Here is a 26,440-nt window from a genome sequence, read left to right as displayed (position 1 = left end):
CTAGCCCTATCTTCATAGCAGCTGAGCTCATTCTTCCTCTCACTCGCCCAGCCCTCTAAACGGCCGTAGATTGTTTCCGAGGCCCAAATATTTCCTACATTAGCTGACATCATTTCTTGCCCCAGCATCCGAACATTTCCTAGATTATTATTAGTTGACACCATCTCTTGGTAGCAAATTCGGTTATCCCTCTCACTGGCACGATCTACATTGGTTATGACACCTCTCTAGCTCTGGAGGTGCATCTCTCTCTCTCTCCGCCATGGCGAAACCCACTTCCTCAGTCTGGTTTCGACCCATGTATTCTCTTCTGGCCCCACGGGGCGACACTCTCTGGTACTGCCTAGCTCTACTCTCCGTGCTCTCCCTCCTCGGCCAAGAACTCACTCGTTGCTCCGCCCTCGCCGCTGATTTCGAAGGTTTCGGTGACGAAGGCGAAGAAGAAGAAACTTCCGATTCCCCTCAAATTACCGATCTACCCTTTCGTTCTCCTCTCCCTCCCCCAACTCTTACTCAATCCGACTTCGAAACCGACCATGGTCCTCCCCTTGAATCTCCTGCCGTCCCATCTCCACCGTCCGATCCCACCCCGAAACCCTCATCCACCACCTTCGATTACTGGGATGAAGATGAATTCGAGGGTCTCCCAGTTCAAGAACCTCAGCAAGACCAAAAATCGCCGGAGAACGTCACCCCATCGTCCCCCGGCGAATCTGATTCCAAGCCGGTGGAGAAGCCACCGCCAACTGTTCGATCTTACACTGTCGAGATCCTCTGCGGGAGTTTTTTGATTGCATTTATAATTAATTACTTCGCCGGAAGGAGAGCAAATGAGAATATTGCATTGGCTTGGGCGGCGATGTTTGCCACCAAGGATTCGATTTTTGATAAGAACTTCAGTCTTTTGGGGACTGGGGACGGTAAAGACACGCCTCTGCTGTTGAAAGAAGGGCAGAATGTGTTTAAATTCTATGCGAGCGGGAGAAGATACTGCCAGAGTTTGCTGGCGACGATGGAGCTTCAGAGTCGTCATGACTTGATATCGAGGATTTACAATTTTATTGTGCCATGTAAGGATGAGATTACTTTTGAGGTTTGCATGAATGATGATGCCATGGATCAGGTGGTTTTCGCGCTTGCCAAAAAGAAGGCTGCTAAGGTGATGCAGAAAGAAACTAAGGATCTTCAGAGGTTTGCGAATTTGGTCTCACAACCAACTAACAGAAAATGGGTTGTAGAGGATTTGTCTGTTATTTCGGAGTCAAGGGAAGTGGCTGGGGACCTTATCACTGAGGCTGTGCTTGATCAGGTACAGTTTGCTGCATTTTTTTCCTGTCTTTGGATTTTCAATTGTTTCTTGATTTTTTTTTTACATTATTGTGATTGCTCGTGTTTTTTTTTTTTTGTGTGTGTATTTGGATTATAAAAGTGGCTGGAGTTGCTAGAATTCTGTGGTTCTTTGGTACTATAGTGATGAAAAATTTAATGTTGCAATGCATTTCGGTGCTTTGATGGACAAGGGATTTATACTAGTACTCCATGAATTAATAAGAAAGTTTAGATGCCCATGACTTTTATTAATTGAGAAGTATCACTCGATAATTCGTAGGTCATGTTATTAATGTATGGATGCCCATGGATTTTATTAATTGAGGGGAAATGATTCTGCTTAATAAAGCCTTGTTTCAACTATATGGAGACTATCTGAGAAGGTAGAGAAGGAAAAGACAGAAAGGATGGATGATGGTGCTCTTATTTCAACTTTGCATAATAATATATTTCTTATGCAGTATGAGAACCATAATTAATACGGATACATAATGGAGAATCCTTGATTATGAGGTTGGAGTCCATGTAAATACCACATATTGCCTTCCTTTTTTTTCTTACATTATTATGTCCACTTGTGACCTTTTCAAGTGTGAAAAGGGTAGATTTATATACTTAGCCCTGAGCTTTAAAAGGTTCTTATTCTGAGATGTTTTGTCACGTACAAATTGTAAAAGAGAGATTATTAGAACTGATATTGCAATGTTTTGTCACGTATATTCTGAGATGTTTTGTCATGCCCAAAAAGATGGACAAGATCATGCAAACCTTCTACAGTTAGAGCTTGAAGGGGAAAGGACGACTGCTGGGAATGAGTGACTTTCAGGTTAGAAAAAGGAAGACACAATGAAGACAGTGGAGGAGAACACAAGAAGCGATTATGTCTGGAGCCCTGGCATAGGCAAGAATTCACCTGTTTGCTGCGAGCAATTTATGGCGGAAGTTGAAGGGGCGGCTCTAACGGAGGATGCCGGTACTCCATCTTCGACTCCTCAGGAGAATAAAGCTCTGTCCAGTGGCCCAAATGAGGACAGTAAAGAAGAGAAGCCCGGGCTGGAGGAAAACGGGGTCTGGAAAGAGTCTATTGTGGCTGACTCAGGAAGCATTTCAGGAAATTCCGAAGGAGGAAATGTTGGTCTGGATGTGGTTTGCTGCTCACCTACCCAAGCGGAGAAAAATGATTCTGTCCAATGGCAAATTAAGGAAGAGCTGACTGGTAGTTTTCGTGTGGATACGGGAAGGAGGGAGGAAGGTTTTAGCATCATCATTTGAAGAGATTGGGGAGGTGGATTCTCGGGCTCTCAGCAGTTCAGGTTATCAGGTGGAAAAAGAAATCCAATCTGCTGTCAGTTCTGAAGTGAGATTGGCTGATAGCAGTTTTGAGGAGTAGGAGGGATCTAGAAGAGTCCCTATCAAGAAAATTGTTGAGTGACAAGTTGAGATTGGTAAAAGTCTTAGCTTATTTTTTTTGGGGAGGCGAGGAGTTTACTAAAAAGGCTTTTGAGGTGTTTGCGAGAAAGAGGATGGAAGAGAGGTGTAGGAATTGGAGATCAAGAAAAAGGGTGATCTATGGGATGAAGAAATTGACAGGGAGAAGGAAAGTCTTGAGGAGGTGATGTAGAGAGATCGGGTGTATGATTTCTGATTAAGGTCTTTGAGTATGGAGTTGATTGAAGGTGGTTAATCATTAATGTGGAGTATTTTGTCATGTTTATTTTATGTTTTAGGCGGTCCTGGGTGTAAGTTTGTTAGTGTCCGTTTCCCTCTCGAGTGATTTCTTGTCACCTTTCTCGTGTAATCTCTTTTTCTTTAATGAAATTTTCTTTTATCCTTCAAAAAAAAAATATTGCTTTTGTGGCATAGGACCATCTTCTTTATTTGTTTGTACAAAAGGATAAATGTAGAAGATCCCTATTGAAGTCATTTTTCAATTGTCTTTTCCCTTTATGGAGAAAAAAAAAGGGAAAGAACAGAGGATTTTCCTGACTCTAAAAAAGGACAACCCAATGCATGAGGCTCCCACCAATGTGGGGTCTGAGGAGGGACAGATGTACACAGCCTTTCCCTTGCACATACAAAGAGGCTGTTTCCAAGTCATTTTTCAATTTTCCTGGTTCTGACCAAGACAAATACTGAGAATTAGGATAAAAAGTATCCACTTTATTTTGTGTATTATGTAGTACACCGTGCACAATACAAAGGGACTTAGGGGTGGGGCAGAGAGGGGTGCACATTAATTCCCCTGGCCATACCATGGAGAGCCTGCAATTCTGCAGGTTTAATCCCATGCCTCCCTTTTTTGTAGGGATGCTGAGTGACCGTCTCAACTATTGGGTCATTGGCTACACAGTTGAAGGTGACTGAAATTTAAAAGGAAGTCCCGCCCTTCATCCTTTGGTTAATACAATTCAGGGTTTTAAATTTTGTGGTGGTTCTTACAAATGTAGGAATTTCTTTCCAATATCAAGAGAAATTTGAATGTTATCTATGATATTATTCCGCAGAATCTTGTTTAATATGAAGAGAATATGTGAGATATATAAAACAAATATGTGAGAATAGTTGTCAAGGTGTGTAAGTAACTTTGATGGAAGTACTCATGGAAATCCGGGACCGGCCGGAATTGGAGAGAGTGATTAGAGATGGCAATGGAAACATTTGTGGCCTGTTTTCGGGGCCTATTGATTAGGGTGCTGAATTTTTGGTTTCTATTGTTGGGGTAGGAAAAGCTAAGGAAATGGGAATTACAAGACTGATTGTAGAAGGGGATTCAAAAATTGTCATTGGTTGGTTGAAAAAGGGAGAAGGGGTATTATGGCAATTCAGAAATGTATTCAGGTGGTTCAAGATAGTTGTGGACTGGTTAATTATTGAAGGTGATTCCAAAATAGTTGTGGACTGGTTAAAGAAGGGGGAAGGAGTGTCTTGGCATCTAAGGAATGATCTCAGACGGTTCAACTGTCTCTCAAAGGACATGCTCATTCAAGTTAGTTGGGTTAGAAGGTCTGCAAACAGCTTGGCAGATGGTCTAGTTAAGCAAGGGGTTCAAAGACAATCTATGTTTTGGGCTCATTTGTAATTCTGTGGGGGATTTAGACTTTGTCAAGTCTATTTGTTTATTCCACTACTTCTTTTTGAAGACAAGTCAAAATCCATTGATCTTCTGGTAGCTTCAGTGAGTAATCTGATAGCAGATTGGGTTCTACAGTTTCCAGAGTTAGATGAAGTAAACAAAGCTGATTTGTTAGAAAAATTTTGGAGTACTCTTGAGTTTCATCCCTGTAATGAAGATTTATTTTCAGTTTTGAGTGGTGTAACTTTGTTTGGTTTGTCAAATTGACAACAAATGACTTGTATTGTACCTCTTTTTCAGTTTAATGAAATTTTTTCTACTGATCCTTCAAAACAAAAAAATTCTTCCACCCAGTAGCTGGAGGGGACCCGACCTCATTTACTAGAAGGTGTTGGTAACTTGCGATATTTCCACGTCATATAAAATGGTAGGACTTAGGAGAGGGAATCTAGTCCTGAAGTTGGTTGTAGGGGGAGAGAAATTAATCAATAGGATAAAATAGCAAAAATCTTTGTCGATCATTTCAAAAATTTCTTTAGCACCCCTCAACAACAAAGATTAGATGTGGAAGGTCTAGAGTGGCCAACCTTAGGGAAAGTGCTGAAGATTGAAAAAGTTGTTTTAGGTTGAAATAAAAAATGCAATAATTTCAATGAAGAGATACAAAGCATTAGGGCCTGAACCTGATGGGTTTATAATGGTCTTTTATCAAGATTGTTGGGAGATCATTAGAGATGACTTAGCTGAAGTATTTGGTGATTTTTTTTTGGTAGAGGCATTATAAAAAAAATATTTGGGCCAATGCAACTTTTGTGACTTTGATTCAAAGATTAGAGAGCCAGCTTAACCTAAGGATTTTGGACCTATCATCATTGTGGGGAGTTTCTATAAAATTATTTCTAAGGTCTCATTTTTTAGGCTTTAGGAAGTGTTGCCTGCTATTATCTCCCAACCACATGGGACTTTTGTTTCAGGAAGACAAATTGTGGACCAAATATTGGTGGCTAATGAGCGTGTGCAAGATTTGAAGAGGGGAGTAAACAAAGGATGGGTATGGAAACCGAATCTCAAAAAAGATTATGGCATTGTAGATTGGTCCTCAGATTTGACATTGGAGAGGTATGGTTTTGAGGTTAGATGGGTAAAAGGATGTCTTTCCTCTTGTCATTATTCTATATTGATCAATGGGGTAGTTAGAGACTTCTTTCCTGCTAAAAGAGGCCTTAGGTAGGGTGATCTACTATCACATTCCTATTTACAATCATTTTAGATGTCCGAAGTAGACGCATTACTAGGGTTAGACAGGTTGGTCTTGATGAGAGGATAGAGGTTTGGAGATAGAGAATGTAAAGGTGGTTCATTTATGTTTTGTTGATGATGTTATTATCTTTTATGAGAAAATGGGTGAGGAAGGAGTTGGAAACCTTCAATTGTTAATAAAGCGTATGGAAAGGATATTGAAGTTAAAGGTGACTTGGAGTATGAGTTGTTTAGTGTGTTTGAATTTCAAAGTTCCATCAGTATAGAGAATTGCAAGATTATTAGGATGTGAGAGGGGGGAGTGCCCACTAAAATATCTAGGGCTACCTTTGGGAGGAATGCCTATAAGTCATAGCTTTTGGAATCCCATTGTAGATAGATTTTCCAAAACATTGACCAATTGGAAAAAGAGTTTTATATCTTTTGGGGGGTCGGATGACATTTATTGAGTTCACTTTAGCTAACCTACTTATCTATTTTCTCTTTGTGTTCAAGGTCCAATCCTTTATTGCAAACTGGTAAAAAATTATGAAAGAATTTCTTTGGGAGCTAGGAGCTAGTAGGAAGGGCCATTTAATTAGTTATGACATTGTTTGTAGACGGAAAAAGGAAAGGGGGGTTAGGGATTACCAAATTGGCTATCAAAAATCAAGCTCCTTTGGGGAAATGGTTATGGAGATTCCCATTCGTGGCATGTTGGCTGATGGTTGGGATGCGGGGCTGACTCCTAGATCAAATCATGGTCCTCCTTGGAAAGCTATCTCCTTTCTGTCTTAGATTTCTTTTGATTCATTAGACTGGAGGTTCATTCTGGGGACAAAACAAAATTCTATTTGGTTTGTGGTGGGAGGATTTGCCTCCCAAGGATTGATTCCCTTCTTTGCACTCTCTTGCATTCAAAATGCTTTGGTTTCAGATTGCTTATCACGGATGTTGGCTGATGGTTGGGATGTGGGGCTGACTCCTAGATCAACTCATGGTGCTCCTTGGAAAGTTATCTCCTTTCTATCTTTAGATTTCTTTTGGTTCATTAGACTGGAGGTTCATTCTGGGGACAAAACAAAGTTCTATTGGGTTTGTGGTGGGAGGATTTGCCTCCCAAGGATTGATTCCCTTCTTTGTATTCTCTTGCATTCAAAAGTTCTTTGGTTCCAGATTGCTTATCCTTGACCTTCACTGGTTTATCTTGGAACTTTAGCTTTAGGAGAGGTACTAAAGATGAGGAGTTTAGTGCTATATTTATTTGTTGGGGTCTTTAGGGGATTTTAACTTGAATGTGGTTAGAGGGGATTGTAGGATTTGGGTTGCTTGTGCTTAGGGTGTGTTTTCCTACATGTCTTTTTTGATGCCCTTTCTTTGAATTCTTTCTTAAGCCATGATTTTTTGGTTATGCAGTTTCATGGCCCTATTCCTCCTAAAGTAAAGGCCTTCTGTTGGGAAGTGGTACATGAGTAAATCAACACTTGTGATTTCATTCAAAATATGGTGTTTGTTTCCTGTTATGTGTTCTCTTTGCAGGGATAGTTGTTAGACAATCACTAATTCAGTCATCATAGCATCCTTCAGCTAACCGGTTCCTTTCCCTCAGGCAAATCCACAATTTCCCAGGTATTGTTCTTTTGCAAAGCATCTAATTCAGTCATCATAGCATCCCTCCATTTTGGTTTGGATAAGGCTTATGGCACAAATTTGGGAGTCACATGTGTGGAAACAGAGGCAAGAAAGGAATAGTAGGAAGGTTAAAGAAGGTTGTAGGATAGGTGTTTGGAAATGCAATGAGTTGTACATTTCCGTTTTCCTTTGCGAAGAGCAATAGGGAGATTAAGGTTAGGAACAGTGTTTTAAAATGCTGAGGCGTGACGTGAGGCGTCCCACTACCTAGAGGCGTGAGGCATAGTTCAGAATGCGAGAGGCGTAAGCCTCCCGAGCACAGGGAGGCGTATGCCTCAACTATGTATTTTTTTTTTATAATTATAATGGGTATACTAATAAAAAATAGATATTTTAAGCATAAAAACATGTATAACACTAAAATGATTTCATTTCAATCAATATTTCAGTTCCAAATCTCAAGTTTTCAACTCCAACTAGCAATATAGCATAGTGGAAATGTGAAATACAATTCTTGAAAGTTGAAACATAGATCACAAAAAAACAAAACTCTAAGGACTGAAACTCAATCAAAAGACTCTAAATCATCTTCTTCTAGAATAATAAAGGCATCATCATCTGCTTCAAGAGTTGCATCCACATCACATGGTTCATTTCTCCCTATTTCATCATCTTCATCCTCATCAATCAAATTTAATTCAACACTCTTCCCTTTCCTTGCCCCTACAAACAAAATCCAATTGCAATTATCACCTCACTTAATAATCCTTAACTAGAAAATTAATTGGACACTAGAAGAATAAAATCAATATACACTAATTATCACTTTGAGATTTAGTAGCTTGAGCTTTTTGATTTCTATGGTCAAATGTATTGTTTCCACCATCACTTGAGCCCCTCTTTCTTCCACTTGATCCTACTTTGTTGGTAGGGGTTGTTAGTTCTACTAAATTTGTATCTGCATCTTCAACTATGGCAATTTCAAGGCCCAAAGAGTCATTATCCACCCAAGAAGGATTAGTTGGAAGAATTGGATCCTCAATTTCAGTAATCCATTCATCCTCCTCCACATGTTGTGTCAAAATGGGATCAATATTTGCACTTGCCCTCCTCTTCATGTTTCTTTCCCTCAACTTCATATTATACATCACAAAAACTAAAGCATTTAACCTTTGTTACTCCAATTTGTTTCTCTTTTTTGTGTGTATGTAGTACAATGACAAAATATATATTATTAAAAACATTAACAAAAAAAAAACACAACTATTTCATAGAAACCTAAAAAGTAAATAAGAAAATAAATAATAACTTGCTCGAAGGTGCTCTAGTTTCTTTCACAACCAGAAGCATTACATGTAACACTCAAAACTCGAATGGCAAATTTTGTTAACTCTGGTGTTTGGGTTCCAAACCGTGCCCACCAATTAGTTACAAAAATATCATTTAACAAGACATTAGTAATTGTGCATAGTTGCATACTAATTATCAAACAAATAATCACGTACCAGGAGATTGCCTCTTCCTCGTATCGGTTGCCATGTCTATCATACGTATCCAACTAGCAATCTGGTAGGGCACACTCATGCCTATCAGGAATCATCCTTTTCATGCGTTCAAATAGCGTAGCTGTGGGTTTAAATAATAGCCTGCTGCATGAAGAGGGACATGAAGTTGAGGGGTCCATCTTTCATCAATCTTATTCCAAATAGGCATGTATTTTCTCTTTATCCCACCACAAGCAAATACAATTTGCTTCTTTGCTGAATCCATCATTTCATATAAATAAGACATTGAGGGTCTTACTTCAAAATCAACTTCTCTCAACACTGCAACTATTTGCAAAGTGGTCTTTACACAAAATGCCACCTGAGGCCAAAATCTGCTATCAAACATTATAGTTTGTTTTGCCTTGACATCCTCAAGATGCTTACTCCAATGGCTTCCATTCCACTTTTCAGAAGCAAACATTGATTGAAGAGGTTGCTTCTGTATAAATGCTTTGCAATGTCAAGTAAGCAGTGGCAAACCGAGTAATTGCTGGACGTAAAAGCTCTCGGTTTTTTGTAAAACTCCTCATCAAGTTTAAAACCTATCCATGGCGGTAAATAAATTTTGTAACCTGCTTTGCCTTCTCAATTGTTTCATTAAAAACTTTCATCTTCCCAATGGACTCTAACATTAAATCTATACAATGTGTAGCACAAGGAGTCCAATACAATTTTGTCCTCTTTTCCATCAACTTTTTTCCAGCAAGCACATAACTTGAATGATTATCTGTGATTACTTGAACCACATTATCCTCTCCCACTTCTTCAACAACATCATCAAGATATTTAAAAAGAAGCTCACCATCTTTAATTGAATCAGATGCATCAATAGATTTCAAAAACATTGTCCCACTTGAATCAGATGGACCTATTTTTTCCATCAGTTCATCCATCAGACATAATTGTGCAACCATAGTCCTTCCATGAATTTTTATACTCATCCATCAATTTATCTATATTCTCCACTTCTTTCAAAATTCTAGTGCGAAGATCATGCATGGATGGAGGTTTATAACCTGGACAGAAATTTGCAATTGCCTCACATACTCTTGAAATAAGGTCTATTTGCCAAATTAAAAGACAATGCATTGGCATAAAAGCATCTTCCAATAGCCCTATCAACATCTTTTTTTTGATCTTTTTCCATTTTGAATTTAAAGTCTGTTGCCGTGTCTCAAATGAAACAAATTGATCCATTGCGCCTGCTGGTCGTGGTGAAAATGATTGTGGAGTGACTGAAGTCCCACTTCCACTTCCCACAATAGACTCCTCAAATCTAGGATTAGGAGCCATACAACTCCCATGTTGAGAAGTCATAGGTGTCCGATTAAACCTCCCAACACTAGCCACAAAATCAGATTTATTCTTTTTCTCCACTTCAAATTCGGTAAGTGCATTTCTACATCTTAATTTCACCTCTTCAGGGCATTGTTTGCACTCACTCATTCCATGTTTGGTATCGGCCAAATGATGTTTTAATCGGTTTATACCTCCTGTGCACAGTTTACTACAAAATGCACAATAAATATAACCTTTTTTCCCCTTCTCTTCTTTAACATATTCCCAAGCAAAATCCTTTCTAGACATTCTAGGATCTTGATGAAATATGGATCAAAGAAATGATCAAAATATCAAATTGCAGCACCTAATTAAATTAAAAAAAAGTATTAGTTAAAATTCACAAATTATAATTTCTATCATTCACTTCAAATTTCTACTTTCTATGAGCATTCAGTTTCTACTTTCTACAATTCACAAGAAAAATCAATAAACCATTTATCAAATTCAAAAGAAGCAAAATTTATCAAATTCAACACTGCAAAAATTTGAAGGCTGAACCGCTGAACTGATGAAGTTACAGCCAGCAGTTGGGTCTTGTCCAGTTGGCCTATTCGGTCCACTAAACATGGCTGTGTGGCATAATTTATTCATGCAGCTCTGTTCAAGAAGGCTGAAACAGAGCTACTGAAATCAAGAAAAAAAAGAAACAAATAAACAAAGGAAAAAGGAAATGGAGAACATAACAACTAACTGTTGAAGCTTATTATCCAAAAAACCGTTGCAGCTTTGTCACAGTTCACAGCCACCCAGGTTGGTCAGTTGGTTCAGCAGCTCCAAGCCTCCAACCTCTCTTCGGTTGCAATTTAAAATAGAATAAAAAAAATAAGACCACATCTGAGAAATTTCAGGTTGCTTGAAGAAGAAGAAGAAAGAACAAGTTGCAGGTTGCGAAGTGCGGAAGAAGAAGAAAGAAAGAAAAAAATTGCAGGTTGCTCAAAGCCTCGAACTTGCAGGTTGCAGAGTGCAGAAGAAGAAGAAGAAGAAGAAGAAGAAGAAGAAGAAAGGAAAAGAAAAAAAAAACATACCAGATTGCACGAACTCAAAGTTTAAGGTTGAAACTTGAAACTGAGTGAGTCTTGTTCTTCGCAGTTCGCACATACACAGTTCAGAGTCTTCAGACTTCAGAGTTCTCTTTCGAGCCCTAATGTTTGGGTTAGAACATAATCGAAAGAGGGATATTCCCCCTCTTTTACACTTAAAAGATGATTGTATACAATGGGGACCATGATATAATCGTGGCCCCACCAATAAGAACATAAAAACTTAAAAACAATTAATCTGTAAATGTTTAGAAATGCCACATGTGGGAGGCGTAAGCCTCTTTCCAAAGGTGTGCCAGAAGCGTATGCCTCTGTCCACGCCTCTGTACATGAGGCGTACGCCTCAAAGGTCTAACCACTTCTATCATGCGCCTCCGGGCGTTTTGGGGGTGCCTTGCCTGGTGGTGCGCCTCCAGGCGTACACCTCCCACGCCTTTTAAAACATTGGTTAGGAAAGGTATTGGAAGTGGTAGAAGATGATTGACTTATTACCTCAGTAGTGATGGGAGGTGCAAGAGGCTCACCTAAAGGTGTGGAAACAACTTGCACATCCCTGAGTCTTTGTCTCTGGTACCACCTTTGGACAATAAGATGGGAAGAAAATGTGGGAAGATGAGCAAGAGGAGGAGGGGGAGCAGGAACATGAGAAGAAGACCCATTAGAAGACTCGATGGGAAGAGACTCAATAGAAGACAATGAGAATTGGAAGAGGAACAAATGGTGATATCGCAAACAACTCCTTTGAATGCTCCCCCTCAGGAGAAGTACCAAAGAAAGGAACAGACTCAACAAATGTGACATCTTTGGAAACAAAGCGAGTGCCACGAACCGGATCAAAACAACAATTCCCCTTTTGTGTGGAAGCATATCCCAAGAAGACACATGAACATAACATAACAAGTGCACCCAAACACTCGGAGAGGAAGAGAGAAGAGATCCTCATTTGGAAATAGGAGGCTAAAGGGGGTTTTAATAAAACCCAAAACTCGGGAAGGCATTTGGTTTATCAAGTATGTAGTTATAAGGACAATATTCCCCCAAAATTTAACAGGAACATGAGAAGCAAAAAGGAGGCTCCTCGCAACCTCAACCACATGTCGGTTCTTCCTTTCCACCACTCCATTTTGTTGTGGAGTGTAGGAACAAGAACTCTGATGAATAACTCCAAGGGTATCAATGTAAGAGAAAAGGCTCTTCTCAAAATATTCCTTTGCATTATCAGATTGGAATATTTTGATCCGAGTATTAAACTGAGTAAAAATAAGTTCATGAAATTTTTGTACAATTTTTGCATTTCATCCCGGGATCTCATAATGTAAATCCAGGTGTAATGAGAGAAATCATCAATGAAAATGATGAAATACTTGTAATCCCCCATAGTAGATAAATGATATGGCCCCCACACATCAGAGTGCACAATATGGAAAGGAGAAACTGATATTTTATACTCACTGAAAGAGATTGTCCACAATGTTTTGGAAGTTCACATGACTCACAATGAAGACTTGATAGGGATATTTTTTTTGATAAATGAATGGTATTTTATTCAAAGGAAACAATGCGATGTTACAATACAGAGTACCCGAGGAGAGGCACGAGCTAGTACCTCTCCTCAACAACAACAAAGTACTACATCAGGCTCGAAAATGAAAGTTTACAGAGCTGCCTAGAATAAATGTTCCCTTGATACCCCTTGCTTAGCTAACCCATCCGCTATGGCATTAGCTGTTCTACCCACCCACTGAGAATTAACAATCATGTTCCTTGAAAACCAATTAACTTTCCTCATAATGTCCCTATAGCACCAAATAATTGAATATTGATTTTTTAACCAACCCACAACAACTTTAGAATCTCATTCAATAAGCAAATTTTGAACTCCTAACTGATTTGCAAGCTGAATACCTTGTACCGTTGCTAGAAGCTCAACTCTAATGGAGTCTCCTATACCCATGGAGCCTGAGAATAAAGCTAAGATATTGCTGTCTTTATCTCTCAGCACCCGTCCTATCCCTGAAGGGCCTAGATTTCCTTGGCTGCTACCATCAAAATTCAGCTTTGTCCAGCCTTTAGAAGGAGGCACCCACACAGCTAGTACCTTGCTCTTCCTAGTATTGCTACTAGCCACAACTATCCAACTCCTTTATATGTCATCAAAGGAGTATATTTTAAAGGGTTCCAATGATCTTAACCAATGGATTACTCTGGTCAAAATGCAATCCTTTACGTTCTGAATATTTCTCTCATTCTCTTGGAAGATCCTCACATTTCTTTCTTCCCAAATTGTCCACAGAGCAACAGCTCTAATGTTTCTCCACATTGTTTTACCAAATTTTGTGGGCCACACAAAGAAGGAAGGGTCAAAGAGCGAATCTACAGTTGTAGTCAAATTCCACCTGCATCCAAACAAGGCAAAGATCCAGCTACAAATAGCATCAGAAAAGGAACAGGTTAAAAGTAAGTGAAAGAAATCCTCACCATTAGCCCTGCAAAGTACACACCAGTTAGGGGACAAACACATGAAAGGCCTTCTTTTCTGCAATAGGTCTGAAGTGTTGATTTTCCTATAGAACACCTCCTAGCAGAAAATAATAAATTTAGGAGGTACAGGTCTAGACCAGATCTCCTTAGTTGGAAAACCCAACTATCCCAAGGAAGAGCAAATGGACTTAAAGAAGGAGGTACACATGAAATAACCTTTTGGATTAGGGGACCAAAGTTTTACATCAGATCTGAGAGGGTTCAGAAAAACACTTCCAAGTAGTGACAAAAGGTTTGAAACACGAGAGCTCATGATCCCTCAAGCCCCGACAAAACCCGAAGTCCCAATTCAGAGAGGAAGGAGAAACAGATGTTGGAAGAAAATGTGAGATTGCTTTGTTCTTGTAACAAGAAAGGGAATAAAGAGAAGGGAAATTGTCCTTAAGGGTAGAATTGCCCACCTAGATGTCTTTCCAAAATAAAACAGAAGTACCAGAATTGACATTATACCTGATAAAGTTGAGGAAAAAAAGGAGGATGCTCTGAATTGCTTTCCAAGGAGTTGCTAACGTGGCTTGATACGATACACCAGCATCCCATCCATTTCTTGAACTACCATGTATACTCTCTATTACCTCATGCCACAACCTCTCCTGTTCTAAGGGCCACCTCCACAACCATTTACCTAAGAGAGCTTTGTTCTTCAAAACTAAGTTCCCTAATCCCAACCCACCCTCCTCTTTCCTCCTACATACTATTCCCCAATTTATTAAATGATTCTTTTTTTTCTCCCCTGGCTCCCAAAAAAAATTTCTCATTAATCTCTCCAACTTCTCGGCCTCCCTAATGGGAATCCTGAACACAGAGAAGTAATATATCGATAGATTTGGTAAGGAAGTTTTCAGTAAAGTTACTTTACCCCCTAACGAAATATAGTTCCTTTTCCATGAGGCTAACCTTTTCTCAAACTTTTCCAAAACTAGGGCCCAAAAGGTGCTCTCCTTAGGGTTGGCTCCTAGGGTTAGACCTAAATACTGCAAGGGCCAAGAGGAAATGGGACAACCTAGACACTCAGCCACAGACTCAATAGCCCTTTCATCCAAATTCACACCCACCACGCAACTCTTATCCATGTTTATTTTTAGATTTGATATTCTCTCAAAGTGTTTTATCAGAGACTTAAGGTTCCTTACTGTTCTCCTATCACCCCCTTCACAAAAGATTATTAGGTCATCAACAAACTGTAAGTGGGTCACCTTGATTCCATTCCTTCCTCTCACTACTCCTTCCAAGTTTGTCTTAGAAATCAAACCACTGAACACATCTGCAACTAGGGTGAAAAGGAAAGGGGAAAGGGGGTCACCTTGCCTTAATCCTCTAAAAGTTGGGAAAAAATCCTTGACTACCCCATTAACCAAGACCGAAAAATGGCAAGAACTTATGCAACCCTTTATCCAATTACACCATCTTACTCCAAACCCACAACACCCTAGGACTTCTAATAAAAAACTCCAATCTACCATATCATAGGCCTTTTCTAAATCCAGCTTGCATACAAAACCTTGATTTCTAGACTTTCTCATATCCTCCACACATTCATTAGCTATTAGGATCTGATCTGTTATTTGTCTCCCTTGCATGAATGCTCCTTGGTCTTGACTAATGATGGACGGGCACTACTTTAATCATCAAAGATAACACTTTAGCTAGGATTTTGTAAATGCTAGTCACCAAGCTAATTGGCTTGAAATCTTTAGGATTTTTTGATTCTTTCTTCTTAGGGACTAGAGCTATGAAAGTAGCATTAACTCCCGGGCTTACTTTGCTATTGTCCTCAAATTCCTTAAACACAACACAAAGGTCTTTTCTTACCACATTCCAACAGTCTTGATAAAAAGCCATGGTGAATCCATCTGGCCCAGGAGCTTTGGATCTGTCCATAGAAAACACTGCTTACCTAATTTCCTCTTCTTCAAAACTCCTCTCTAACTGGATTGCTTACTCTTCAGACAGTCTGGGCCAATCTAGGCCTTCCAGCTTTGGTCTATTATTCAATGGCTTCCCTACAATTGATTTAAAGTGATCCACCAACACTTCGGCTATCTCATTTTGGTTTGTTACTTCCTCTCCATCCCCTTTTAATTTGGCTAGATAGTTTTTTCTTCTCCTCCCATTAGCCAATGCATAGAAAAATTTTGTATTGTCGCCCCCTTCTTTGATCCATTTGTCTTGACTTTTGCCTCTAGGAAATCTCCTCTCTAAGAAGAACTTCTTCCAATTCCTTTCTTAAGGTTCTTCTTAAATTCCTTTCTTGCTCATTCATGATTTGTTGAGATTCTTTGGAATCTAGATCCTCAATCCTAGACAACAAGTTATTCTTTTGATCCTCTATCCTTCCAAACTGCTCCCAATTCTACTCTTTAATCCTGGCTCTCAATCCCTTTAACTTTTTGTGGAACCTTACACCTTTCCACTTTACCCCTCTAAAGTCTTCATTCCACCATTCACCCACCAATCGTTCAAAATTCGGATGAGTCAACCACATATTCTCAAATCTGAAGGGTCGTGGTCCAAAGCCTAGAGTTTCTTGACTTAATAGGATAGGGCAGTGATTAGACATAACTCTAGGGAGAGTTCTAGCCACCAAATTCCTCAGATGATCCTCCCACTTTACATTAAAAAGGAACCTATCAAGTTTGGAGCACATGGGGTTTTCTTGGAAATTAGACCATGTAAAATTAGCTTGTTGGAGGGGTAATTCCTTTAGACCACAAGTATTAATTAAGTCGTTGAAATTTCTCATGCTTGTAGTAATCGTTCTTTGGGGATTATTTGATTCATTACAAAACCTGATTACATTGAAATCCCCCCAGGCACCACGAACCATCCCACAAGCCTTGTACTCCATACAACTCCTCCCACATTCCTTTCCTTTCTCTACAACTATTTGACCCATAGACAGTAGTTAACACCCAAGTGAATCCGTCTTCCACATTTTTGAATTTTGAAGACACGGAGAATCTCCCTATAGGTTCTTCTACTGATTTTACAACATCCTCCCTCCACAAGGTAACTATCCCTCTTGAGTTTCCCCAAGAAGGAGCTAAAGTCCAGCAAACTCCTCTTGATTTCCACACACTTCTGACCCATCTTCTATCCAAATCTGCCAACTTGGTTTCCTGTAACATGACTATGCTAGGTTTCTCTCTTCTCAGCAAGTCTTTAATTGCCCTTCTTTTTCTTGCACTCCCTAACCCTCTCGCATTCCAACTAATGATTTTCATTATAAAACTCCTTTCTAACGCCCCTTTCTAACCCACAAGTGTTAATTAAGTCGTTGAAATTTCTCATGCTTGTAGTAATCGTTCTTTGGGGATTATTTCATTCATTACAAAACCTGATTACATTGAAACCCCCTAGGCACCACGAACCATCCCACAAGCCTTGTATTCCATACAACTCCTCCCACATTCCTTTCCTTTCTCTACAACTATTTGGCCCGTAGACATTAGTTAACACCCAAGTGAATCCGTCTTCCACATTTTTGAATTTTGAAGACACGGAGAATCTCCCTATAGGTTCTTCTACTGATTCTACAACATCCTCCCTCCACAAGGTAACTATCCCTCTTGAGTTTCCCCAAGGAGCTAAAAGTCCAACAAACTCCTCTTGATTTCCACACACTTCTGACCCATCTTCTATCCAAATCTGCCAACTTGGTTTCCTGTAACATGACTATGTCAGGTTTCTCTCTTCTCAGCAAGTCTTTAATTTCCCTTCTTTTTCTTGCACTCCCTAACCCTCTCGCATTCTAACTAATGATTTTCATTATAAAACTCCTTTTTGATGCCCCTTTCTAACCCGGTTCTATCTCACACAAAACCCTTCCTTCTCTCTCCCCTTCCACTAAACTTGATATCACCCTCTATATCTGAGATTAGTCTCTCCACTTCTGATCTTTTTTTCTTTTTCCTTTGTACATTCCCCTCTATCTTTTTAGCCGGCCCACTGGCTTCACCCACCTGGGCCACCTCCCCCCCAACCAAGGGCTTCTATAACACTCCTTATTCTGAGGGTTTGCTTCATGTTCCCCACCTTCTAGTCCCTTCTCCTTTGCTTTATATTCCTCCAATAATGCACAGATCTGCTCCCATATTCTAACTCTTCCTCCCGCTTTTTTTTTTAACCTCCAACTCACTCCTCTCACCTACACCAGTGTTAATCTCTCTGCTTCCCCCCCGCCTAATAATTCATCTCGGGATGCTGGAGTATCTATTTCAACCACAGGAAGAGCATCAATAACTAAAACTGAATGAGCAAAAATACCTGCATTGTTGGGGACCAGGTTAGATTCTTCCAAAGGAGTGAGACTGGCATAGGAAAGCAAGTCTAATCATGTTTCCTGTGGTCTGATCTGCATAGAAGATTTTTCGTAGGAGATCAACACCTTGCCACCTTCTTACAGTTGAGTTAGTCTTCCATTGCTGTCTGGCTTCAGGCGATACATTACAGACTATTCCGGTAGAGTCTTTCCTTTCCAAACCAAAAACCTGTTCTTCCTGGGCTAACGAGCTGGTCTCCCTTGCGAGTAAAGACAGAATCTGAGTCCCATCCATAGTTAGCTTTCTGCCACTCCATCATAAGCTTCGGGTCTCCCTCATAACTTTGAGAACCATCTCCTTCCTCCTCCTGGAATAAAACTTCCGTTCCGAAGTTGTCTTCCTCAGTGATGTCCTTCGATCTGTCTAGGTCGATGCTACCCAAACTCACAAAATCGTTTAGAATCTTCAAACTCAGGGAAGTCCTTTCTTCTTTCGCCCGGATCACTTCGTCTAACACATCTTGGGTTACGCTTTTCGGGCGACGGTTGTTTTAGACTTGTGGTCGCAAATCATTGCTTCGAACCTCCAGCATGCGCAGAGGTCGAACTTCCTGCTATTCGGTTTGCTGAGCTCGAAGAGGAAGAAGATAGATGGTTATTACCATCTATCGAAGGCACACCCTTAGTTACGTGCCTCTTTAAAACTTTCTCTTTTAAGTTGGGCCCCTGAAATGGGCTCCTTATGTCCACCTGACCCACCTTATATGGGCTTAAAATTTGTGGCCCATTGAATACTTCCACCCCTTGTCTTTTATAAGGGCCTCCTCACCACTCCCGATTTAGCCGGCCCAATTTTTTGAATTATGGGACCCCAAATCTAGTTTTGTCTTTTTCTCCCTGACCCACTTGTTTAATTATCCCATCTCCAGCATGTTTTCCTAACCCTTTCTGGTCTTCTCGCAGAAAAGCATGTGCAATTGAAAGTTTAGGACTGACGCCACTTGTAACTGCTTGGACATAAGATTTGTCAGAGGCCCAACAGCTACCTTGTAGAGAACGTTTCAAACTGTCCTCCTTTTGCAAATCTTTTGAACTTCTCAAGTTATGTTTGCCCTTTTTTGTATAACTTTCTTTTCCTTGCAGGATCCCTAATCCTTTGCTGCCACCATCCAATCCTTTGTTGTCACACAATTCTTCTTCTTCAACCTTTCTCATCTCCCTCCCTACGAGCCTCTTTCCAAAGCATAGTTTCAATGGATGAAGCCAGCCAAATTGAGTAAAACTGTTCTTCAACTTGCACCTCTATCTTCCGAGGTATCTCCTAAGGTTTTACTCCATTTAGTAAAATGGAAGCTGAATAGAGGTCTCCCCAGAAAACACCTCCTAGTGATCCTCCACACATTAGAGCAATGTCTTCAGCAGTTTCTTGCTTCCACAAGTGAAAAGGTAGGCCTAAGAGTCGCACCAGCACCCCATCTTCAACAAAGAAATCTTTGGAGTTTGACCCTGGACACCATCTTGATATTGTGAAATTCCCGAGTTCAGTTTGGATATTTAAAGCCTCAGCTTCTACTCTATTCTCAAGCAAGTCCAGCAAAGCCTTATCTTTCTCGAAGGGGGTTAAGATAAACATACTCTTCAACTTCAAGCTCGCTGTTAACAAATCTGCAACTTTCCTCCAATCTACAATCCAAGCTGATGCTTTAACTATCAGTTTACTTTCCCAATCCTCTCTCTCTAAATTTGCTTCCTTTCTGTGTTTCCTTCTCTTTTAGCACCCAACCATTGCAGCAATTCACATAATATTCCATTAAACATTTTTTGAAACAAATGACTCAAAGCTGAAAAAGACAAATGACCAAATCTCAAATGCCATATCATGACTCTATCAATTAACTCTGATGAGATAGATTGCAAGGCTATTCCACTAGGTGGTCCAGGACTTCAATCAGAGATATCCAGCAAATATATTCCATTCACCTCATGGCCACTCCCAATCATCCTCTAAGTTTTCAGGTCCTGAAAAACATTGAGTAGGAAAGAAGGTTATGCTGTAATTCATTTATTTTGTTAAGCTACTAATAGATAAAAGGTTAGTGCTAAGTTTAGGAACATGAAGGACAAAGGACAAAACTAGGGAGTCAGAGGCTCTAATATTCCCTTTGCCAAAGATGGGAGCAAGAGAGCCATCAGCAAGTGAAATCTTCTCTTTATTAGAGAGGAGTTGGTATGAACAGAAAATGTTAGATATGCTGGTCATATGGTTTGATGCACCACAATCTATAATCCAAGGAATTCTACGATTACCTAAGGCTGTAGCATGCACGCATACCTGAATGGGCAAATGTGGATGAAGAGGTGTTGCTTAAGGAGGAAGCCGAATAGTAGTCTCCAAGTGATTAATTAACCTCCCATATCTCTCAAATTCTGCCTTCACTGCTTCCAACTGCCCCACAACAGGCTTTTCTTCACCTTCAGATGCTGTAGCAAGTTAGCAACATGTGCACTCTTAGGCTTTTTAGACTAACCATCTTTCTTAAAGTTGTTGTTCTGAAACCTCTCTGGAAGAAGATCTAGATGAAGTTTCCAATAAGTATCCTTAGTATGTTTTGGTTTCTTGCAGTATTCACATATTACCTCTTTCTTCTTAGTTGACCTCTTTGGTTTTATTACAACATGTGCAAAATGTTTTGAAGGTGGTGGACCCTATAATTGTACCTATCGCCCGCTCTCTTCACTGCTCACCATAGAATAAGCCTGAGCAAGTGTTACTTCATCCTTGGCCAGAATATTCTACCTCGTAATATCAAATTCAAGGTTAAGTCCTATAAGAAACTCAAACACCTTGTTTCTTTCCACAAATTTCCTGAATATCTTTGCATCCTTGGTGCTTTCCCATACAACTGCTTCTATAACATCAATCTCCTGCCATAGTGACTTCAACATTAAGTAGTAGACAGCTACACTCTTCTCCCCCTGTTTCGGATTTTTCACATCATTCTTCAGTTTGTAGGCCCTTGCAACATTCAATTTCTGAGAATATGTTTCTGTAACACTATCTCAAATCTTCTGTCAAAATGGATTTTTCCCAAGCTAAATAATTTGTTCCAACAAGTTTGATTGTAGTCACTCCTGTCAAAATGGAATCTACAGGACCAACCCTCGACACTGGGATCTGCTTCATCTCACTTCCAAATTGCTTCATTGATCAAATGAAAATAAAAAGAACAATGTTTTCAAATTAGACCTAATTGAGGTCAGTCCAACACTTAAAAATCTCAAAACTAGGGTTTCACTATACCTAGCCTCCGGGGAGAAAGAGAGAAGTAGCCACTCCAACTAGAGCTTCCCAAACCTTTTCTAATTGCAACCACCCACTTTTGGAGATCAAAAGGAACCCTCCAAGCCTTGAGCGCCACACCCAAAACAGTCTCTTTAACCTATAACTGGAAACTCTTTAGTCGGGTAGGGTTTTGGGTAAAAAATCAGCAACCCCACTTTCTTGGCAATCTACAACCAGATTCTGACTTTCCAAACCCTCTACCAACTAGGCATACAAGTTCTCTTTATAATCAGCAACTTATATCTCCATACACCTTTCGATTAGAAGAGTGTATGGGAAAAGAAAAGGAAAAAAAATAAAAGAGAAGGAAGACCTGCTCTGATACCACGATGTGATTTAGACCAATAAAAAATAGTAAAATATTTCAGATTATAGCAAAAGAGGAAGAGAAGAAGGAAGAATGGAGAAGGGAGAAAGGAGTTCGATAATCTCCTCTTTCTCCACTAATCTTTTATTAATCTTACTAAGATTACATAAATTACAAGTCTGCCCTTAAGTGGGTGTCCACCTCATCAGCATACTTGGAAAACATAAAAAGGATTAAAGGCCTATAAAGAAAAGGGCCCATTAAGAACAAATAACAAGAAAGAACTAATCAATAAGATAATAATGGGCTAGGGCCCATTTGGTCCAGTCTCTCTACACATACTACTACCACATATATAATATTGTTGATGATCACTACCATATTTATAATATTCTTTTCTTTTGGAAGCTAAAAGTATAAATTGTATTAAGGAGAGAGGGGCTCCCTCAAGCGGATGACATGTACAAATTACAAAATGATCAATTATGCAGAGCATTCTATTCCTTAAAAGCCATATTCCCTTATAATCTGATGCCCCTGATTGCTGAAATCTTGATATTTAAGAACTACAAAATCCCTTCAGTGCCTACCACATATATAATATTAGACCTAATGATAGTTGAAAATGCTAATCTCCTATATTTTGGGTGGTTAGGACATGGTTAAAACTGTTTCAGTCAGGTTGTGTCAACCCAACCAAAACTTACCTTTGCTACTAATTCTATGCTATGTTACCTGGATATGGCAAAGATACAGCTGGATTAGTGTTTTAAAAGGTATGTCTCAGGTGTGCTTAGGCACACTGGTGGGGTGCAATTTGAGGGTATGCACCTTGCTGAACCAACGTGCAGCTCCTTTTAAAAGAAGTCATATGCCTGGTTCGCCTTTCACCTCAGCCTAAGCATGCACCTTTTCAAAATTGTCCCCTTTTTTTCATTCTTTCATATTTTGAACTTCTGAAATGGTTCGTCAACTACTGAATTACCTTTTATTGTTATTTGTACACTAGTATGGTCTGTTCACTTTTGCCTATCAGAGAAAAAAAGGTCTATTAACTTTTAAAACAAACAAAAATAGATCTTTCAAGTACTTAAAAACAAAAATTCCACTAAAGAAGAAATAATAATACAACTAATGTGTGGTCTCTAATCCTAAAATGGAATGAACTGTGACTAAAATCGCAAAACTAATTTCTTTACATATGGGCTGAAGGTTTAGGTTGGGACCCTAACCCTAGTATGGACTTGTTTGGGCTTGCCTCAAGTGTCTTTTATGGAGACCAGAGGGCTGATCTCCTAGGATTGGGAATGCAAGATGTTTAACATCACACTAGCTGTTTGAAGTAATGCAACTAGGAAATTGAAAGTTTCACATGCTTGAATTGTTGAGTGCTTGAAACATTTTGATACAATCCATGTATATTTGCTTTCACTTCCACATTTTCACTTAGAGTATGTTTTATATGTTTTGTTTATCAGTTTATATATTTTAGTTTGAACCAATAGGCTTTTTAAAACATTATTTTCTTTTAAATTTCAAACTTTGTTTTTTTATTTTTTATTATTGCTTGATTTTTTTTTCAAAAATTGTGTTCCTTGCTTTGAAAAGGTGCACACCTCGCGTTGTGCACTGCACACCTCGCGTTGTGCACTGCACACCTCACGTTGTGCACTGCACCTAGGGTGCTAAAAGGCCCTTGTGCTTTTATTGTGCTTTGTGCTTTTAAAGCACTGAGCTGGATATGATATTGAATCTGAAATTTACACTAAAATTGAAGTATATGATAAGATTGATAAGAAAAAAGTTGAAGTATCTGATAAGATACAATACCCTTAGTATCGTATTGGGGATACTTTCTCAGAGTCTTGGAGTTCCGTTGGGTAACGCCTAGATCAGTTAAGGATCTCCTCGGTTGTTGGAAGGTGAGATGCCTTAGTAAGAAAGGGAGCCTGGTGTGGAGGACTATTCCTGCTGCTGTTTTATGGTCCATTTGGGCTGAGAGGAATAGTAGAATCTTCAATAAGGAAGGCAAAAGTCCTGAAGATACCATTCAGAGAGCTGTGGGCAAACTGATTTCTTGGATATCTGTATGAGGAATTTAAAAGTCTGAATTTGTCTTCTTTTTATTGTTCTGATTTCTGGTGGAAAGTGTAACTGCTGTAGTCTTCAGGCCGCCCTTCTGGGTCTGATCCTAGGTTGTATGTTTTTTAGTTGAATAAAATTACTTTACCTTTTCCTAAAAAAAGATAAGATACGATACGCTTGTATAGGTATCTCAGTATCACAGGTTCAATGCTGAAAATGCACACGCATTAAAATTTCATTCCTATGCTGCACTCACATAGATCCACCTTTTGTCCTGCTTCAACCCATCATTTTGCTGCTTTATGCAAGGGTTTAGTAACTAATGATCTTCTTCATAATATTAAAGTTTGTTGTGTGGTATCTGAAGTTGATTATTGACAGAATTGTCATATTGGCATTGAGCTCCAAGTGTAATTTGATCTTGGCCACAATTTTACCCAATCCAAGTACTCAAGTTACTTCTCCCTTTGAAACGTTTGTCTTGCTCTGAATTTGGATGTATGTTCATAAAAAGCTTCAGGATAAACAGCTGTGTTACAAGCATAAGCTATGATATTGGATAATCTGAAAGTTGGTATGCATTTCTTTTGGTTAAAATGGATCTTCTATTGGGAGTATTATAGAATACTTGCAGTGTTAATTTCTAAACAAAAAACGAGATCGGCATTGATATCCTTTAACTATTTAGGGAAGGAGAAAGGATATGGGAAAATGGCATGTTGTGAAGATTATAACTGACTAGCTGACATGCAGGGGGGGGGGAGATGGATATAGTTCGGAGAGAGGAAAATAAATGGATTTGATTTTTCACATGATAGTTTGGACACGAAGATCAGCATTATATAGTAAAGATATTTTTCTTGAAAACATAAAAAAAAACTTTAAAGCACGATCGGCACTTGTGCCTTTTTTTTTGACATGGATGCTCATTCTTTGGGTTTGAGAAATTCAGAGTACTCTCCATGTCATATTCTATTGGCTATTTATATTTCTATAACTGTACTTGTGCCTTTTTTTGAAATCCAGAGTTGTCTCATCATTCATATTCCAATGCTTTGTAATGCTTCAGCATTGGTCAAACACAAAATAGGGAATAATTCATCATTCATATTCCAATGCTTTGTAATGCTTCAGCATTGGTCAAAACACAAAATAGGGAATAATTCTCAATCAGAGAATCTTTCAGCAAGGTCAATTCATCCATCAGAGATTGGCAAGCAATGTTTTCGAACTGCCATTGACCCAGACAGTCGGACCGTTTGGCCCGGGAACCATCCAGGAAACCGGTTCCGTTTTACCCCAAACCCAGTCCCTGGCCGAAAACCGTTGAATTGGTCAACGACCTGTTGACACAGGCGGTCGAACCATCGACCCATTCAATGGTTTTTGGCTGTTTTTTATTTTAATTATTTGTCAGAATGGGCCATCCATTCAAACTGGACAGTCGAACTGTCGATCCGGAAACCGGTGGCTAGAACGGTTCCAGTTCCGGGTCGTTTTTTAAAACATTGTTGGCAAGTGCTCTGCATAATTTTTGGATAGAAAATTGTAATTTTTTTTTTTGTTTAAATAAAGCTAATGCATCAATTGCTTATTGAAGATAAGAGATTATCTGGTCAAAAGATCGAATGAATTAATTTTACTCTTGTATAAATTAGCATTTGATAAATCTCCTTGTCTATGTGTGGTTTGAACTGGAAAATAAAAACTAATTATAGGGGCCAATGACCGCTATTGGGTAGTCTTAGAATCTTGGTAATTTCTGAACCTGTAATTTCTCATTTTGCTTTATAGAAGTTGTACCTTTATGAAGGAGCTGAACTTCGTTTCTTTCATTGTATACATTATGATTTAGGAGTTTTGTGGAGATTCTGATTTAGATTAATCAATATTCAGGTCTTTGGTGATAAAGCATTTGAGAAATTTGGTAGGGGTTTCATCTCCATGCATTTCTCTGATCAACACCCAGGCACCCATAGGAAGATGTTGCTGTTCAAATTTGCTCTTCCAGATGCCAATCACATGGCTGACATGACACGATTGGTTGCACTTGTACCTTACTACATTGATTTAATTGGACGGTATAAAGTCAGTTCACAGGTGGGTTAGTTATCCTTCTCTCTGGCAGTAGTTTAATCTGTTATTTCGACTTATGATTGTTATTTATGATTTTGACTGCAAAAAAACTGGTCATTCATGATTCTGGCTTTTCCCTCCATGTAAGTGCAGGTCCATTCTAAAACAGAGGCTGCCCGAACAAAGGCTGCTCAAGAGGCATACAAAGAATTCATGAATGCTAGGCAGGAAGCTTTGCAGAAGAGGAAGGCGGAGAAGAAAAAGATGATGGAGGAGGCTGAGGCAAAACTTACTGCAGAAGCTCTTCGCAAGAAAGAAGCAAAAGAACGTTCTCGCCAGATGAGGAAGGCTATGCCAAAAGTGAAGATGACCCGTGCTCACTAGTTCTACATTGTCAGTTTCATGGAAGCTCATGAAACTTTTGGGCTATCTTCCACAGGCTCAGGTGCTCTTAGTCAGATTTTTACCAGGGTTTCTTCAATCAACTATATGTCCCCCATCTAAGATTAGTATCTCAGCCCAAACCATGTACTTATAGTTGTTGCTTTTACAGACTAGCATCCAGCCCAATTTTAGACCTAAATATCCCTGCGGGTTCTTAATGCAACTTTCTTTTTTTTTTTTTT

The 26,440-nt window shown here is 39.3% G+C and overlaps 1 protein-coding gene across 1 annotated transcript; it reads left to right on the top strand.

The window, feature by feature from the left end:
- LOC104596747 (uncharacterized protein At5g49945-like) lies at positions 1–26,440 on the top strand. The gene is made up of 3 exons (XM_010258023.3): positions 1–1,309; positions 25,635–25,838; positions 25,968–26,440. The coding sequence occupies exons 1-3, from the start codon at positions 263–265 to the stop codon at positions 26,196–26,198; spliced, it is 1,482 nt and encodes a 493-aa protein (XP_010256325.1). The 5' UTR covers positions 1–262; the 3' UTR covers positions 26,199–26,440.

This window comes from Nelumbo nucifera, chromosome 5, assembly GCF_055504915.1.
Source record: "Nelumbo nucifera cultivar China Antique chromosome 5, China Antique-T2T, whole genome shotgun sequence".
NCBI lineage: Eukaryota > Viridiplantae > Streptophyta > Magnoliopsida > Proteales > Nelumbonaceae > Nelumbo > Nelumbo nucifera.
Note: the sequence above shows the minus strand (reverse complement) of the source record. Positions and strands in the feature narration are given on the sequence as shown.